The sequence below is a fragment of the Mustela erminea genome, chromosome 20 (assembly GCF_009829155.1).
Source record: "Mustela erminea isolate mMusErm1 chromosome 20, mMusErm1.Pri, whole genome shotgun sequence".
Taxonomy (NCBI): Eukaryota; Metazoa; Chordata; class Mammalia; order Carnivora; family Mustelidae; genus Mustela; species Mustela erminea.
In genome coordinates this window covers 8,660,695-8,678,816 of record NC_045633.1, presented here as the reverse complement: position 1 = coordinate 8,678,816, position 18,122 = coordinate 8,660,695, and the positions used below count along the sequence as shown (strand labels likewise).

At 42.3% G+C, this 18,122-nt stretch overlaps 1 protein-coding gene across 2 annotated transcripts in view; it reads left to right on the top strand.

Moving 5' to 3' along the window:
* ACSM5 (acyl-CoA synthetase medium chain family member 5) overlaps positions 1-17,201 on the top strand; it is a 31,834-nt gene extending 14,633 nt beyond the window's left edge. For both annotated transcript variants that reach the window (XM_032327476.1, XM_032327475.1), the window contains exons 6-14: positions 682-835; positions 1,791-1,870; positions 3,691-3,814; positions 4,412-4,492; positions 4,637-4,738; positions 13,797-13,924; positions 14,016-14,115; positions 15,925-16,044; positions 16,474-17,201. In XM_032327476.1, coding sequence (XP_032183367.1) covers positions 682-835; positions 1,791-1,870; positions 3,691-3,814; positions 4,412-4,492; positions 4,637-4,738; positions 13,797-13,924; positions 14,016-14,115; positions 15,925-16,044; positions 16,474-16,584 — 1,000 coding nt within the window. In that variant the 3' untranslated portion in view covers positions 16,585-17,201. The remainder of the gene's footprint in view (positions 1-681; positions 836-1,790; positions 1,871-3,690; positions 3,815-4,411; positions 4,493-4,636; positions 4,739-13,796; positions 13,925-14,015; positions 14,116-15,924; positions 16,045-16,473) is intronic.
* Positions 17,202-18,122: the final 921 nt, after the last annotated feature.

Sequence of the window (18,122 nt, the reverse complement as noted above, 5' to 3'; positions counted from 1 at the left end):
CATATGTCCCCAAATGCAAGTGCAGAACATGATCACTTTTCTATGCTCGCAGGTACTGCTTCCCCTTCCTGTGATGTGGTTCCTTCTCTGCCTCCCCAGTGTAGCTCCTGTGCATCATTACATCTCGCTTAGACCCCACCTCCTCTGGGGAAGCATTTCTCAGATTCCATCTCCATTCTTTCTCTGGGTTTGGTGCCCATTCTCTGTAATTGTATAAAGCTATTGGTTTAACCCTATGAAAGCTTGTTCTCTAGGGGCCTCCTTGATGTTTATACTTACCAACCTACAAGCCCCCCAAAGCAAGACTAATCATTCTTTCCTACACTCTAATGCCAAGTCCAGAAGAAGTATTGGATGAAGAAAGTGCCCTCATCACATTATATGGAGATTATGTGTCCCCTTATAGATCACTCCCACTAGACTGTGAACTCTTGAAGGCATGGAATCTGTTTTTTTTTAATTCTATATCCTTCCCTTAGGGCATAAAAAGCAAGAATATGCTCAATAAATGCTTGTTGAGACAAAGACTGACTATGGTTCTTGTACAGATTTGATAACTGTCATACCCACAAGTGAGTACTCGCTGTGGGAGAGGTTCCAAAGAAGGTGACATGGATAATGTAATCCTTTTTAAAGGTAGAAGCATTGCTGAGGGTTCTGACGTACTTTAATTTTTGGCAGGCGGTGGGTGGACTTGACCAAATCGGACATCTTCTGGAACACGTCTGACACTGGCTGGGTTAAGGCAGCTTGGACCCTCTTCTCTGCCTGGCCTAATGGATCTTGCATTTTTGTGCATGAGTTGCCCCGAGTTGATGCCAAGATTATTCTGAATGTAAGAAACAAAATCACGGCTTGTGTGTTGGATGTAAATGAGATGAGTGGAATTTATGTTTTGAATTTGCAGGAGAAAAGGCATGAATAGGTGACCATAAGGCTTCTTTGGTATGGATAGCAAACAAAATGTCTCCCAGGACCTTCTATAATCTGATTCCTGCCCACCTTTCTACCTTCAATTATTGCCTATCCTCTAACTAGATCCTTAGACATAAGACAATTTCATATATCTGCATATTCTGTTTTTTCCTGCATTGGGTTCTTCTCTGTCTACCACTTTCTTCCCTATGCTCCTGTTAAAACCCTAGTTATTTTTCAAAACTGCGGTGAAAATCATAATCAGAGTGTGTTCTTAACACGTTGATTATCTTTGCCACAGTCAAGCTCACCATCATCATTATTCACTGAGGGCTTGATCAGCCAGTATATGCCTTGTTCCCTCTATTGCCCCCAGGCCTTACATGGTATATTAGTTATCTATGGTAGTCAATTACCCCAAAACCTAGTGGCTTAAAACAAATATTTATTATCTCAGTTTCTGGTGGTCAGGAGTCTGGGAGCAGCCTAATAGCTAGTTCTGAATCAGGGCCTCTCATGAGGTTGTGGTCAAGATGTCAGCTAGGTATATCTGTGTTCCGAGCGACATTATTACTAATAGCCCAAAGGTGGAAGCAACCCAAGTCCCATTGGCTGATAAATGGATAAACAAAATGTGCCACATACATACAATGGAATATTATTCAGCCTTTAAAAAGAAGGAATACGTATGCTATATCATGGATGAATCTTGAAGACATTATGTTAAGTGAGCTAAGCCAGCCACTAAAGGACAGATACAGTATGGTTCACTTATATGATGTATCTAGAGTAGTTAAAATCCAGTTTCCCTGCTCCATCTCCATGAAGTCCCACCCCAGTACCTCTGAGATCTTCTGTCCTTTGTTTTTGCTTAGACTCTCTCCAGGTATCCGATCACCACCCTCTGCTGTGTTCCCACCATCTTCCGGCTGCTGGTACAGGAGGATCTCACCAGGTACAGCCAGCCCATCCGTCTGGTGCTTTGGGGACCTAAATATGTGAATATACAGCAGTATATGCCCACATGCACACCCAGCCTCTCATACCGACTCTGTTTCTCTCACTCTGTCCCTGTCTCATCTCTCTCTCTCTCTTTCTCTATATATGTCCACACACGCATACATATACACATACGTCTGTGATTCTTTCTCTCCATATAGAATACATATCTGGAATACTATATATATCTGTGGTCCTCCTATCTCTCTCACACACACATACACACACATGTTGAAGCATACACATCTATATCCTTTGCACATGCCCCATAAAAATCCTCTGCACCACCACTCCCTACCCAAGAATTTGTATCCAGATGGAATTGGATAGATTTAAGATAGTCTGGAATTTTAGCACTTGAGGTGGGCTGTCTCTCCATCATACATGCACAGGCCATTCTCTCAGCAATATGTCTGCTACTTGTGTGAGGATGGAGAAATTGTTGGGTAATTGTTAGCCACCTGTGGAATGGGATTTGTGGCCAGGGCCTGAGGTCTGGTGGGACCAGCAAGCCCACCACAATAGATGTTCCATCCCTCAGCCCCATACGAACTCCATCCAGCCACTCTCTGAGTGAATGTCATTGGGTATCCCACAGAAGGCAACCAGACACTATGTGCATGTGGCTCCCATCCTGGGTGCGTCCAAAGCAACATCTGATAGCAGGACAAGTCTAGTTGCTGAGGTGTGTGGAAAGAGACCTATGACTCTTCAGTAACTCACTGACTGATCTATGTCTGCCTCTTCTGTTCTCTTTGCTCATCGCATGTATCTGTCCATGAAGAACCTAAGGGGGAGTTTTTACATGATTCCCCTGTTGAATTCTTTGTTTTAAGAATTTATCCCATTCATTGATCTCTTGTGTATACTTCAAGATCATTATTTTAACTGTAAGCAAACTCAGAATGATTTAAGAACAATTTTGTTGAAAGCTACTAGGTAGTATTAATTAATAGTCAAACCAAGTTTATCCAAAGGGGAAAAATGGTTGAAATATATTTGCAACCACTCATTTTTTACATTTTGGATAATTTGTTGAATGGAGGGGTGGTTTTATAACGTATTTAATATCTGTAGGAACTTGGGGCCCATTTGTTAGAATTGTCAGATTCTTAGGGGGCTCCTTTCTACCTTACAAATTTGCAACTGATTCATTCCTACCGGACCACTTTCTACCTTTTAAATTTGTAACGATTTATCTTTTCTTTTTAAAAAGATCTTATTTATGTATTTGAGAGAGAGAGAGAACACAAACCAGAAGGGGAGGGGCAGAGAGAGTGGGAGAAGCACACTCCCTGTGGAGCAGAGAGCCCGACGTGGGGTTCAGTTCCAGGACCCTGAGATCATAACCCAAGCTGAAGGCAGACACTTAACCAACTGAGCCACCCAGGTGCCCCATGTAATCGGTTTATCTTTTTTAACTAGGTGGTTGTTCTAACCAATTTATCATCATTTTGTTTTTGTTTTTGTTTTTTTCATTTTGTTTTTAACTGATTTTGGCCAGTTCACGTAGAATTCGCTATGTTATACCAAAACCTACAATACAAGGTTCTGATTTTATTCCAAAATCAGATAGGATTGATTTTTTAAAAAATTTACCTACCCATGAGGAATATGCCTACAAAGCCAGAGGATGGGGCACTTGGAATAGGTGATAAGAGCCTGGACTTTACCCTCCAGTGGCTTTAGATGTCTAGACCTAAGCAGTAATACTGGGGGTACAGTGTTGGGTGCAGGGATCCTGACACAGGCGGTCTTGTTTTCCACCTGAGAAAGGTACCAGTTTCAGAGCCTGAGGCACTGTTTGACTGGAGGAGAGGCACTGAATCCTGACGTGAGAGAGAAGTGGAAGAGCCATGTGGGCCTGGAGTTGCACGAAGGCTATGGCCAGTCTGAAACAGTGAGTGCTAGTGGAGCCCGGGTCCCTGCCACAGGTCACCTCTACCCAAGCCCTCAGCCACTTGGTGGAGATGACCAGCTCTCAGAGCCTCTGCCTTCCCAGCTGCCACACCTATCAGGGACTGCCCTGTCCCCTGGGAGAAGCTGATAACAAAATCCCATCAGTTTTTTTTTTTTTTTTCCCTTTTGGCTGATAAAATGACTTCACAAGGACATTATAGCCAAAAAACCTACTCTCGTGGCCTCGGCTACCATTTGTCTCCACCAGGACAGCCTCTTTCTGTCTCTGGTCAGACCCAAAGATCTTACCCAGTATTGCCCATAGCCATCTGGGCAGCAGAGAGTTGAAGGGTCAACTGAGTCTTTTGACTTAGTGACACATTTGGTTCTTTATGTGTCAGTGTCCAGTATAACATTCAATAAATGTTTGTTGACTATGGAAAGAAGCGAAGGGAGGAAGGGAGGGAAGGAAGGGAGAGAAAGAGTGAGTAGGAGAGGGAAGGAGAGGCAGAAGGCAGAGTGAGAGAAAAGGTCGGCACCCGGAAGGAAGAAGCTACAGGGATACATCTCCACCTTTCTGGAACTGCTTTCTCTCCAGGTTTTAATCTGTGCCAATCCAAAAGGCATGAAAATCAAGTCTGGATCCATGGGGAAAGCGTCCCCACCTTACGATGTGCAGGTAGGCAGCCTTGCCCAACTGTTGTTGAGGCTTGGTTCAAAGAGGAGAGCAAAATGCATGTCCTGGTTAGCAACAGCAGGCTCAGCTGGTGGGGTGGTCTGGCTGCACAGATATCCAGACACGGCCCTCTGATCTCTCTGCCAGATCGTGGATGATGAGGGCAACATCCTGCCTCCAGGACAAGAGGGGAATATTGCTGTCCGAGTCAGGCCCACCCGGCCCTTCTGTTTCTTTAGTTGCTATTTGGTAAGTGGCAGGGAATGGCCATTTTCACAGTGATTTCTGTGTGCTGAGCATTGTGTTCTGAGATTTATAAACACTTGTTTAACCCTTACAATAACTGCATGAGGTAGGTTGGCACTATTATTGATAAGGAAATGAGAAAGATTGACTTATCCAATGTCAAGCAACTAGTATGTCCAGGACATGGATTTAAGCACAGATATGTCTGAGAGTGCAAATTTATAGCACAGGGGACATCCCATCATTTCAATGACGACAATTTTTTTAAAAAGATTTTATTTCTTTATTTGAGAGAGAGGGAGAGCGAACACAAGAAAGCACAAGCAGCGGGGAGTAGCAGGCCGTGGGGGAAGCGGACTCCCCACTGAGCAAGAAGCACGATGTGGGGCTGGGTCTCAGGTCCCGAGATCATGACTTGAGCTGAAGGCAGTCACTTAACCGCCTGAGCCACCCAGGTGCCCCTAACGATGAGAAAATTGAAGCTCAGAGAAGAGAAGGGACTTCACAAAAGTCAAACTGCAATTTGTATCAGAGCCTAGTTTCAGGATTCTTTTTATCTTAAGTCTTATGTGGAGAGGGGTCAGCTGGCAGAGCTTATTATGTCCAAGGACTCTAGTCTGAATTTCTGTGATAATCCAGGAATGACCTCTCCCTCATGCCTGCTTCAGTGAGTGTTTATTATGGGCTTTGTTTTTGCCACACTCTCTCTGTAAATCTCTACTGACATGGTTTCAGCTTTGGTTGCACACTAGAAACACCTTGGAAGCTTCAAAGTATGACTGATACTCGGGCCCCACTGAGATCAAAGATGAGATCAGACTTTCCTATGATGTGGATTATGTGGTGATTTGACTGTGGAGCCGAAGTCAAGAACCATGGCTTTATTAGGGATTCCACCTGGCGTGTATATGATGCCATCGCTCAGCTACAACACTGGAAGAAGCAGTGAAAATCAGTCCATTTGTTTTTAGAATGAATTCTAGTGGCTTTTCTATAACTACAAGAGAGATAGTCTTTCATAGTATTTCATTTAAAGTCACAGAAACTTACCAGACAGAATAAAATAAAGACAAAACAAAACAAAAAACCTGGGTGGCTCAGTTGGTTAAGCAACTGCCTTCAGCTCAGGTCATGATCCCAGAGTCCTGAGATCGAGTCCTGCATTGAGTCCAGCTCCATGGGGAGTCTGCTTCTCCCTCTGACCTTCTCCCCTCTCATGTCTCTCTCACTGTCTCTCTCTCAAATAAATAAATAAATAAAATCTTTAAAAGACAAAACAAAACAAAAAACCCAAACAGTAATGCAATAATACATTAAGCAGAGGTAATTTTAAAATTTTAATCTATTTCCTTATAATCAGTTTTGTAAGCAATAGCAAATCCTTGACTTTTCTGAATAATTTATTCATTCATTATTTATTGAGTGACTTCTTCATGCCACTAAGTCTACAGCAATGGGCAGGAATGACAAGCGTATAGGTCAGTGACTTTTGACACCTATATACACTTGTGTGACCACCACTGCTATCAAGATATAGAACCTTCTTGTCTCCCCAGCAAGTTCCCTTGGGCTCTCTAACAATCAATCCCCAAGCCATCAGCTTTTGCTAAATTATTTGTTGTTGCTAATAGAATACTTTTGCCTTTTTAAAAAAGAACTTTATGTAAATAGGATTATAAGTATTCGTTTTTGTGTGTCTCATTATTTTTTTTTAAAGATTTTATTTATTTATTTGACAGACAGAGATCACAAGTAGGCAAAGAGGCAGGCAGAGAGGGAGGAGGAAGCAGGCTCCCTGCTGAGCAGAGAGCCCAATGCGGGGCTCGATCCCAGGACCCTGAGATCATGACCTGAGCCGAAGGCAGAGGCTTAACCCACTGAGCCACCCAGGCGCCCCTTGTTACTTTTTTAATAAGACATTTATTTATTTGACAGAGAGAGAGAAAGCACACAAGTAGGGATAGAGGCAGAGGCAGAGGGAGAGGGAGAAGCAAACTCCCCGCTGAGCAGAAAGCCTGACATGGGGCTTGATCCCAGGATCCTGAGATCATGCCTAAGCCAAAGGCAGATGCTTATCTGACTGAGCCACCCAGGCACCCCCCGGTTCTTTCTTTTAAATTCACTTTTTATTTTATTTTTTAACTTAAATTTTACTTAGTTAACATACAGTGCAGTATTGGTTTGCAGAGTAGAAATCAGTGATTCACCACTTACATACAACACCCATTTCCTTATCACAACAAAAGCCCTCCTTAACGCCCATCATCCCTCTAGCCTATCCCCGCTCTGCCTCTATCAACCCTAAGTTTATTCCCTATTGTTAAGAGTCATTTTAATGGCTTGTTTCCCTCTCCTTTTATTCTTTTCCCCCTTCCCTTATATTCATCTGTTATCTGTCTTAAATTCTACATATTAGTGAGATCATACTGTATGTCTTTTTCTTACTGACTTATTTCACTAAGCATAATACATTCTAGCTCCCTCCATATCATTGCAAATGGCAAGATTTCATTTTTTTTATGGCTGATAATATTCCATTATAAATACATACCATATATGCATGTATATCTGAATACATGGATATGGCATACACACACACACACACACACACACACACACACACACACGCACACTCTACATCTTGTTTATCCATTCATCAGTTAGTGGACACTTGGGCTCTTTCCATAGTTTGGCTATTGTTGATAATTCTGCTATAAACATCAGGATGCATGTAACCCTTGAATCTGTATTTTTGTATCCTTTGGGTAAATATCTAGTAGCTCAATTATTGGATCATAGGGTAGTTCTATTTTTAACTTTTTGAGGCACCTCCATAGTGTTCTCCAGAGTGGCCTCACCAACTTTCATTCTCACCAGTGGTGTAAGAGTTTCCCTTTCTCCACATTCTGACCAACACCTGGTGTGTCCTGTGTTATTAATTTTAGCCATTCTGACAGGTGTGTGTTATCTCATTGTGGTTTTGATTTGTATGTCCCTGATAATAGTGATGTTGAGCATCTTTTCATGTTTCTGTTAGCTATCTGTATGTCTTCTTTGGAAAAGTATCTATTCATGTCTTCTGCGCATTTCTTAACTGGATTATTTGTTTTTTGCATGTTGAGTTTGGTAAGTTCTTTATAGATTTTGGATACTAACGCTTTATCACATATGTCATTTGCCAATATCTTCTCCCATCCTGTAGGCTGCCTTTTAGTTTTGTTGATAGTTTCCTTCACTGTGCAGAAGCTTTTTATCCTGATGAAGTCCAAGTAGTTCATTTTTGCTTTTGTTTCCCTTCTTGGCATTGTGTCTAGTAAGAAATCACTACAGTTGAGTCCAAGAGGTTTCTGCCTGTGTTCACCTCTAGGATTTTGATGGTTTCCTGTCTGACATTGAGGTCTTCCATCCGTCTTGAATTTACTTTTGTGTATGGTGTAAGAAAATGGTCCAATTTCATTCTTCTGCTTATTGCTGTCCAGTTTTCCCAATGCCATTTGTTGAAGAGACTGTCTTTTTTCCATTAGAATCCTTTCCTGCTCTATTGAAGATTAGTTGACCATATAGTTTTCAGTCCATTCCTGGGTTCCCTGTTCCATTTGTGTCTGTTTTTGTACCACTACTGTATTGTCTTGATGACTAGAGATTTCTAATATAGCTTGAAATCTGAAATTGTAACACCTCATTTTGTTTTTCTTTTTCAAGATTGCTTTGGCTATTTAAGATGTTTTGTGGTTCCATACAAATTTTAGAATTGTTTGTTCTAGATCTGTGGCAAATTCTGTTGGTATTTTGATAGGGAATGCATTAAGTGTGTAGATTGTCTTGGGTAGTATAGACATTTTAACAGTGTTCTTCTAATTCATGAGCAAGTAATGTTTTTCCATTTCTTTGTGTCCTCTTCAGTTTCTTTCATAAGTGTTCTATAGTTTGCAGACTCTTTAGTTAGGTTTATTCCTGGGTATCTTACTGGTTTTGGTACAATTGCAAATGGGATTGATTCCTTGATTTATTTTTCTGCTGCTTTGTTATTGGTATATAGAAATGCAACAGGTTTCTGGACATTGATTTTACATCTTGCAACTTTGCTGAATTTGTGTGCAAATTCTAGCAGTTTTTTGGTGGAGTTTTTCAGGTTTTCTGCATAGAGTATTATGTCATCTGCAGACAGAGAAAGTTTTATTTCTTCCTTGTCAGTTTGGATGCTTTTCATTTCTTTTTATTGTCTGATTGCTGAGGCTAAGATGTTCAGTACTATGTTGAACAGTAATGGTGAGAGCGGACATCCTTGTCTTGTTCCGGACCACATGGGAAAGTTGTCAGTTTTTCTCCCATTGAAGATGATACGAGCTGTGGATCTTCCCGTATATGGCCTTCATGATGTTGACGTATGTTCCATCTATCCCTAGTTTGTTAAGGGTTTTTATCAGGAAAGGATTCTGTATTTGGATAAGATGCTTTTTCTGCATCTACTGATGATCATATTGTTCTTACTTTTTCTTTTATTAATGTGGTCTATCATGTTGATTGATTTGCACAAACTGAACTATTCCTGAAGCCCAGGGATAAATCCTACTTGATCATGATGAATAATTATTTTAATGTACTATTGAATTTGATTTGCTAGTATTTTATTGAGAATTTTTGCATTTATGTTCTTCAGGGATACTGGTCGGTAATTCTCCTTTTTTGTGGGGGTCTTTGTCTGGTTGAGCCACCCAGGTACCTCTCTTCTTCTGGCTTTAGGCTTTATTTGCTATTCCTTTTCTAGCTTCTTTAGTTGTAAGGTTAGGTTAAGTATTTGAGATTTTTCTTGCTTCTTGAGGTGGGTCTGTATTGCAGTATACTTCCCTCAAGGACCGCCTTTGCTGCATCCCAAATTTGGTGTGTTTTTATTTTCATTCACTTCCCTGTGTTTTTTAATTTCTTCTTTAACTTCCTGATTAACCCATTTATTCTTTTCTTATTTTTAGATTTTATTTATTTATTTGTCAGAGAAAGAGCAAGCACAAGTGGGGAGGAGCAGCAGGCAGAGGGAGAAGCAGGCTCCCTGCCAAGCAAGGAGCTTGATGTGGGACTCCGTCCCAGGACTCTGGGATTATGACCTGAGCTGAAAGCAGGCACTTAACTGACTGAGCCACCAGGCATCCCCCATTCATTCTTTAACCTCCATGTACTTGTGGTCTTTGCAAATTTTTTCTTATGATTGATTTCAAGTTTTGTAGTGTTGCAGTCAGAAAATAGGCATGGTATGATCTCAGTCTTTCTGTACTTGTTGAGGGCTTATTTGTCTCTAGTATGGGATCTATTCTGGAGAATGTCCCATGTGCACTTGCAAAGAATGTGTATTCTGCTGCTTTACGATGAAATGCTCTCAATATATCTGTTAAGTCCATCTGGTCCAGTGTGACATTCAAAGCCATTGTTTGCTTGTTGAGTTTCTGCATAGATGACCTGCCCATTGCTGTAAGTGGGGTCTTAAAGTTCCCTACTAGTATTGAATTATTATCGCTGAGTTTCTTTATGTTTGTTATTAATTGTTTTATATATTTGGGTGCTCCCATGTTGGGGGCATAAATATTCACAATTGTTAGATCTTCTTGTTGGATAGATCGCTTAATTATGATAAAATGCCCTTCTTCATCTCTTATTATAGTCTTTGTTTAAAATCTTGTTTGCCAGGGTGCCTGGATGGCTCAGTCAGTTAAGCAGCTGCCTTCCACTCAGGTCATGACCCCAGAGCCCTGGAACTGAGCCTTGTTTTGAGCTCCCAGCTCAGCGGGGAGTTGGCTTCTCCTTCTGCCTCTCCTCCTTGCTCATTCTCTCTCTCTCTCTCTCTCTCTCTCGCTCGCTCTCTCTCAATTAAATAAATAAAATCTTTTTAAAAAAATCTAGTTTGAAAGAAGTATGGTTGCTCTGGCTTTTTTTTTTTTTTTTTTTTTTACATCCATTAGCTTGTTAAATGGTTCTCCATCCTCCACTTTCATTCTGCAGATGTCTTTGGGTCTAAAACTGGTCTCTCGTAGGCAGCATATAGATGGGTCTTATTTTTTTATCCATCCTGATACCCTATGCCTTTTCATTATAGAGCATTTAGTCCATTTACATTCAGAGTCATTAGTAAAAGATACCAATTTAGTGCGATTTTGTTATCTATAGATTGGTGTTTCTGGTGATGTCTCTGGTCCTTTCTAGTCTTTGTTGCTTTTGGTCTTTTTTTCTCCAAGCAAAGAGTCCCCCTTAAAATCTCTTGCAGGGGTTTAGTGGTCACAAGCTACTTTAGTTTCTGTTTGTCTGGGATATTCTTTATCTCTCCTGCTCTGAATGACAGTCTTATTGGATAAAGAATTCTTGGCTGCATATTTTTTTCTGTTCAGCATGGTGAATATATTCTTGCACTCCTTTTTGTCCTGCCATGTTTTGGTGGTCAGATCTGCCAAGAACCTAGCTTAGGTTCTGTCTTCCCTTCTAGCTTAAGGACCCCTTGTCCCTTGCAGCTTTCAGGATTCTTTCCTTGTCTGTGCATTTTGTGAATTTGGCTATGATATGCCTTGGTGGTTGTCGGTTTTTGTTGAGTTGAATGGGAGTTCTCTGTGCTTCTTGAATTTTGATATCTGTGTCCTTCCTCATATTAGGGAGGTTTTCAGCTATAATTTGTCTGAATAAACCTTCTGCCCTTTTTTTCCTCTGTCTTCATCTTCTGGGATTCCTATGATATGAATGTTACAATGTTTTAATAAGTCACTGAGTTCCCTAAATCTGTCTCCATGGTCCATCACCTTTCTTACCCTCTTTTTTCCAACTCATTATTTTCCTTAATTTTGTCTACTGTATCACTGATTCAGTCCTCTGATTCATCCATCCTCCTTTTTATGGCCTCTATCTGGAATTGCATCTCAGTTACAACATTTTAAATTTCGGTCTAACAGATTTTAGTTCTGTTATCTCTGGAGTAAGGGATTCTCTAGGATCTTGTATGCCTTTTTCAAGCCCAGCTAGTATCCTTTTAATTGTTGTTTTAAATTCTAGTTCAGACATCTTACTTATACCTATATTGATTAAATCCCTGTCCATGGGTTCTACCTCCTGTTCTTTCTTTTGGGGTGAATTTCTCCAGCTCATCATTCTGTCCAGAAATGAAAAGAAGAGAGAAAAAGAAGAAAGAAAACAACAACAACAAAACAAAACAAAATAAAAAAACTAGATCCTGGGTGTTTCTTGGTCTGCTTATTAAAAGAATCTAGATCCCAAAATAAGAAAGAAAAAAAATACAATGAAAGTAAACAAAAAAATAGTATATATGTAGTATATACGAAAACAAAAATTTTAGAAATTAATAAATTTTTTAAAATAATTGAAAAAATAAGAAAATAAATGAAAAAAATTTTAAAAATAAAGAATAAAAGTACAAAGGAGTCTAGACAGTATTTTCCCTTAGAGCTGAAGCTTTGCAGCCCTCTATGATCAGTAGACTTTGTGTGAGTGAGTTGTTTGTGCAGGTCTTCTGGGGGAGAGGCCTGTTGCACTGATTCTCAGATGGACTTGCCTTAGTGCATATGGGCCTCCAGATTGCAAATGGGAGGCAGGGGTTGGTGTTAGAGGCTCTGGACTCCACCAGGTGGTGCTCTTTTTCTCCCTGAAGCCTTTCAGTAATGATGCATAGGGTGACTAGGACAGCCCCCCACCTTCTAGTCCTGCAGTTGAAAGTTCATGCCCCCCCACTCTTCAGTGAGCCCTCACGGAAGAGCAGTTACTCTTGTGTCCTTGGTTTCCATCAGAACCCTACGTTTACCCTGCCGGTCTCTGAGAATTTTGGGGGTGGTTTTTTTTTTTTTTTTTTTTTTTTTTTAAATCTCTGGCGCACAACTGAATTTCAAAACTCCTACATTTTAGGGACTCCTGCAGGTCAGGAGTGCTGTGCTGTGCTGTTCTCCTTGGAGCACTGGGGAGGAGGGTGGGGGGGGGTGTCTCCCTACGCTTCTGCTGTTTGCCAGGCCTGTACCAGGAAAGCCGTCACAGTTTCATAGTTATCAGAGCGATTCACAGTTTATGGCAAAACAGAGCAGAAAGCCAGCACCTGCACTGGCTGTTCTCAGCCACCTTCTACGCTCCTGTGCCTGGAAACAATGCAGCACTTAGGTGCCATCTGTCCTTCTTGTGACCAGGGGATCCTGAGAGACTATGTGAGTTCTGCCCTGCTTTGCCACCTGAGCACCTTTAAGCCAGGCACATATCCTTGGTAGCAGACTTCTAAAAGTTCCAGTTTTGTGCCTTGCTGCTTATAATGCTTTGTGGTAGCCTCCACCTGTGGGTTCCCTCCCTGCCACTGGATCCACAGCTATGTCTCCCCAAGTTCAAGTCTCTGCATCTCCTACCTACCAAAAGGTAGTCACTTTTCTACTTGTAGACTGGAGTTTTTCTTCTCTCAGAACTCCGATTGATTTCTCAGGTGTTCAGAGTGTTTGGATTACTATCTAGCTATATCTGAGGGGCGAGACAAACTTATGGTTCCCCTGATCCCCCGCCATCTTAACTCCTTGTCTGGTTTCATTTACTCAGCATAATGGTTTTGAGACACACCTGGATAGTTGCACACAGCTGTAATTTTGTTTTTGTTTGTTTGTTTCAAGTAGCTTCTTTAAAGCTTTGAGAATCAGAGTTTGATTAGCTTTTCGTCTTTCCTCGACTCTTGCCTTTTGGCCAACTGCTCTCTTCCTACCTTCAAGGATTCCTGAGCACAAAGAATATCAGTATGTTCTTTTATCTTAAAAAATAGAGCCAGTGACCCTGTGTCCACTGTCCTCCATTTAACTATGCTTTCTTGGACCCTTCCAAGGAATGGTAGCAAGTGGCTGTCCTTAACCATTTCTGGGCATCTCCTTCTATTTATGAGAGAGAAAGTGTATAAATTCACAACTCCTAGTCCTGTGGGAAATTCTGGCCTGCATGGTCTTTGGGAACTGCTTTTATAGGTCCCCAGCCTCCTGCATGGGCCTGTGAAGGCCAGAGCTGGCTTGAGTGGCTGTTCGAAGATGGCCCTTCATGTGTTTACTTTGTCTTCCAGAACAATCCTGAGAAGACAGAGGCATCAGAACGAGGGGACTTCTACATCACAGGGGACCGAGCCCACAAGGACAAGGATGGCTACTTTTGGTTCACGGGAAGAAATGACGATGTAATTAATTCCTCAAGGTCAAGCTGTCTACTCTGTCCTTCTCCCTTTGAACCTTTGTGTGTGTTTGGGGGGGGGGGTCACTTGGAAGAGTTTGTTTTTCTCTTCCAGCTACCGGATTGGGCCCGTTGAAGTGGAAAATGCCCTTGCTGAGCACCCTGCTGTTCTGGAGGCTGCGGTGGTCAGCAGCCCGGACCGCATCAGAGGGGAGGTAACAGTCCAGCCAAGAACATTGCCTCCTGGTTCTTTACCTGTTTGCACCCAGCAGAGTGAGCTGGAAGACCCACATTCCCCCCATCTCACTCCACATGGGTACTACAAAGTCTGAAATGCCACACATTCCTTTCGGTTAAGCATTAATGTCATGTCTTTAGAGGCTGACTCTTGAGAGGGACACGAGGAGAGGATACCAACACTTTCGTGTCAAATGGACCTGGAACTGGGTCCAAAAGAGGTGGATATTAGACAGGAAAGCTTGGCAGTGGGTTCAGTCCCTGTCATTTTTCCTGGCCGATAGAGAGCCCTTTCCCATTTGCCGATGAGGATATAACAAGCACACATGGCTGCTGACAGTGCTAACCTGAATATCCATCTTAAGAGATGACAGAATAAGTATCCAGCATGACCCTGCTGTATCAGAAGGATGAGCCAAATTTAACAAGCTGACCTCTCCCAGGAGAAATGCAAATTCCTTCCCATGGGTCTCAGAGAAGTAGACAGAGTGGGAGAAATGAAGCTTTTCACTGGCAAATCCAACATAACCCTACAGTATAGAGTAGTTACTACCTTACGAAAGTTAGTACGACATCAGGCTATGTGTGTTCTCAGAAGCACCAGGGCCAGAGGAGTGGGTCTCTAAGTCAGGGCCCTAGACTACTCACAGCTGCATCATCTGGGATTCTTGTTTAAAATACAGATTTCTAGACCTCAAGTCAGTCTTGCTGAATGAGAGCGATTGAGGATGCAGCCCAGGCCTTCTTCATTTTGACTAGAAGCCCCTATCCGAGTGATTCTGATGCCTGTTAAAATTTGAGGCCAATGATTTAGAATAAGGAAGGTGGGAGCCCCATATATGTTCTGGAGAAATCACACCTGGAAAAGTATACCTCGCATTGTATATCGCAAGTTAGCTTCGGTTGTGACAGATGGGTGTGTGTGGTTAATCTGCATATACTCAGAATGGAGCCTGGTGCATAGAAAGTAGTCAGAACATGTTCGGTAGTTTTAACAGTCAGAGATAGCCTTTCCCAATCACCAGATCTATCTGAACATGAAATGTAGTGAGATGCCCGCTTTTGGGAAGCATGCAAGGATGGTGAACCCCCACCTAACAGGGCTTGGGATGGTGAACTCCCACCTTGACAGAGCTATATGCTGGGGTGGGTTAGTAACCTACTGGCCTTTGACTTCTTCCACTCCTGTCAGAAACCATGTGTCAGGTTGCAGTGTGTCAGGACTCTTCCTTCTTAATGGGAGGCAGCCTGCTAAGAAAGGTTCAGGCAGTAACAGCCAAGGTAACAGAATGTCCCTCAGGACACGTGGCATGGAAGCTGTGCAGCAAAATGTTTGCTGGTTGGAAACACGTATACATGCAGGCTCAGAAATACCCACTTCCCCTCAGTGCATTATTCCCAGCCCTGCATGTCCAAACCTCTGCCAGGTACTTTTCCAGTCACAGAGACTTGAAAGTAAGGGACCCTGGGGAGATTGTGAAGCTTCTCTTTCCACAGAGTATTTGCATCAGAAAAGAAGCTCCTTGGCTGCTTACAGTATTATTTTAGGAAAGAGAAGCAGTTTGGGAAACAGGTAGGATCCAGGAATCATTCTACAAACGTCAGTGCTTCCAATAGTTGGTCCTGGAATGGAGACAATAGGAAAAAAAAATGATGTCCATTTTTCTGGCTGAGCCAGAGGCGCTGGCAGAACTTTCATGCTTGGCTGGCAAAAGGAGAAATAAGTTGTTATAAAGGGATTGATTCTTTCTGGTTTTGGAGGGTTTGTTTTTGTTTTCTTCTGGCAGGTGGTGAAGGCCTTTATTGTCCTTTCTCCATCTTACTCCTCTCAAGATCCTAAGAAACTAACTCAGGAGCTCCAGGAGCATGTGAAAAGGGTGACTGCTCCATACAAGTATCCCAGGAAGGTAAACATCAGGGGTTCTAGGACTTGAGGAGCTGAGAAATCACCTGAGCACACACTGCATCTGTTCTCAGTCAGGGCCAAGTCCCGGGGGTGAGGGGTGTGGGTGATGAAGGTACAAATAACAGAGCTTCTCCTTCAGCCTTTTCTCCCTGTTTCCTCACTGGGCCCGCCCCAAACCAGTTTGTTCCTACTCTAAGAAGTGACAGACATCAGATTCAGGGGGGTGGGAGAATGGGGGTGTGGAGGGGCGGGGCTGAATCTCTGTGGGCAAGATCATGTGTCCAAGACCCTGGCCATTTTGGTCATTGCCATTTAGAGAAAACTATGAGTCATGGACACTTTCAACAAAGTGGCAGAGGGTAATGATTCTTTCAGGTCAGAAGTCCTTCTAGGAAATGATTTCAAACTGTTTTTGTTTTATGGTCACTAGGTGGCCTTTGTTTCAGAACTGCCCAAGACGGTTTCTGGAAAGATCCAAAGGAATAAATTGAGAAGCCTAGAGTGGGGGGAGATGAGAGGCAACCCCCGAAAGGCCCCATAGGCCTCTGAAACTTCTAAGAGGAACTGATGGGATCACTGGTTAGTCCTTGTCTGGGGCATCATCCCTTTAACCCTGTGAACATCGAAGGCTTTCAGTTACAAATGAGCAGGACCCTGGAAGAGAGCAGAAGAATGTCACTAACCCAGATGCACAGCCCCTGCCAGCCTAGTGTATGTTTGATGGCTTGACTTCCCCTTCCTCTGTCTGAAGGCATCCTCAGCAGCTGCCCACAGTCTTATTTCCAGCTGATCCTCTGAGGACAGGTCGCCATAAAGTCAGGGCTCCTGTGATCTCGAATTCACTGCTCGTGGGGAGTCACCACTTGACCCTTTTGATAAAGCTGTTTAGTAATCATATCCAGGGACATGAAAAATTGGTCCTACCCTTTCATCTGGAAAGTTCTTCTTCAGTAATTACTGCAAAAGAAAGGATTCAAGGATTTGTACTGGAGCATTGTTTATAACTATAACAACAACAACAAAGAAAAAAAAAAACAATGTCCAGCCAGTAGGACAATGACTAAGTTGTAGTAGCTTAACTCAGTAACATATTATGTGACCTTTAAAAATAGGTCTTGGGGCATACTTGAACTAAATTAAGTTTAAATCAGAATAAAAATAATATATGTGTAGTGGAGAACCATAACTTTGAATGGTAAAGGAAAAACTATGGGAAAAAAGCCTGAAAGGAAATACTTATGTTAAAACTAGTATTCCAGGGGATGAAAATAGTGGTTGATAGTTTTTTTCTTTCCTCTGTGTTTCTCTATTTTCCAAGCTTTTTCAGTAAGTATGTATAACTATTATAATGAAAAAAGTATCTTAAAGAAACGATTCCCCCCAACCACACTCTGCCTCCAACAATCATCTGCTGAAGACTAGTGTATTATGTTGTGCCCACCACAAAAGATGCAAGGACCCAAAACCACATCTCAGGTCCTGAAACGGAAAGAAGTGGCTCTGGGCCTCTGACACCAGCCACGCAGAGATGAAGCAGATGGAAACTCAACGTGATCTTCAGTGCCACTTAGCCAACCTGCAGGACCTCCATTCAACCACCAATCAATATTTATTGAGCACCTACTCAGTGCTGGGCTCTGGAAATATAACAATAAACAAAAGTCAACCCAGTCAGTAGCTGTATTAATCTGTTTGGGCTGCCATGACAAAGTACCATAGACTGGGAGGCTTTAACAAGAGAAATTTATTTCCTTGGTTCTTGAGGCTGGAAGTCCAAGATCATGGTGTCAGTGGGGTTAGTTTAATTCTGAAGCTTCTCTCCTTGGTTTGTAGACAGCCGTCTTTTGTGTCCTCACATGATCTTTCCTCCGTCTCCTGTCTGTCTCCTGATCTTCTCTTATAAGAACACCAGTCAGGTTGGATGAGGGCCTGAGGACCTCACTGTAACTTAAGCACTTCTTCAAAGGCCCCATCTCCAAATTCCAACCACATATTGAGGTACTGGGGATTAGGACATTAGCATAGGAATCTGAGGGGACATGATTCAACCCATGACACTACCCTTGCGGAGTTTACAGT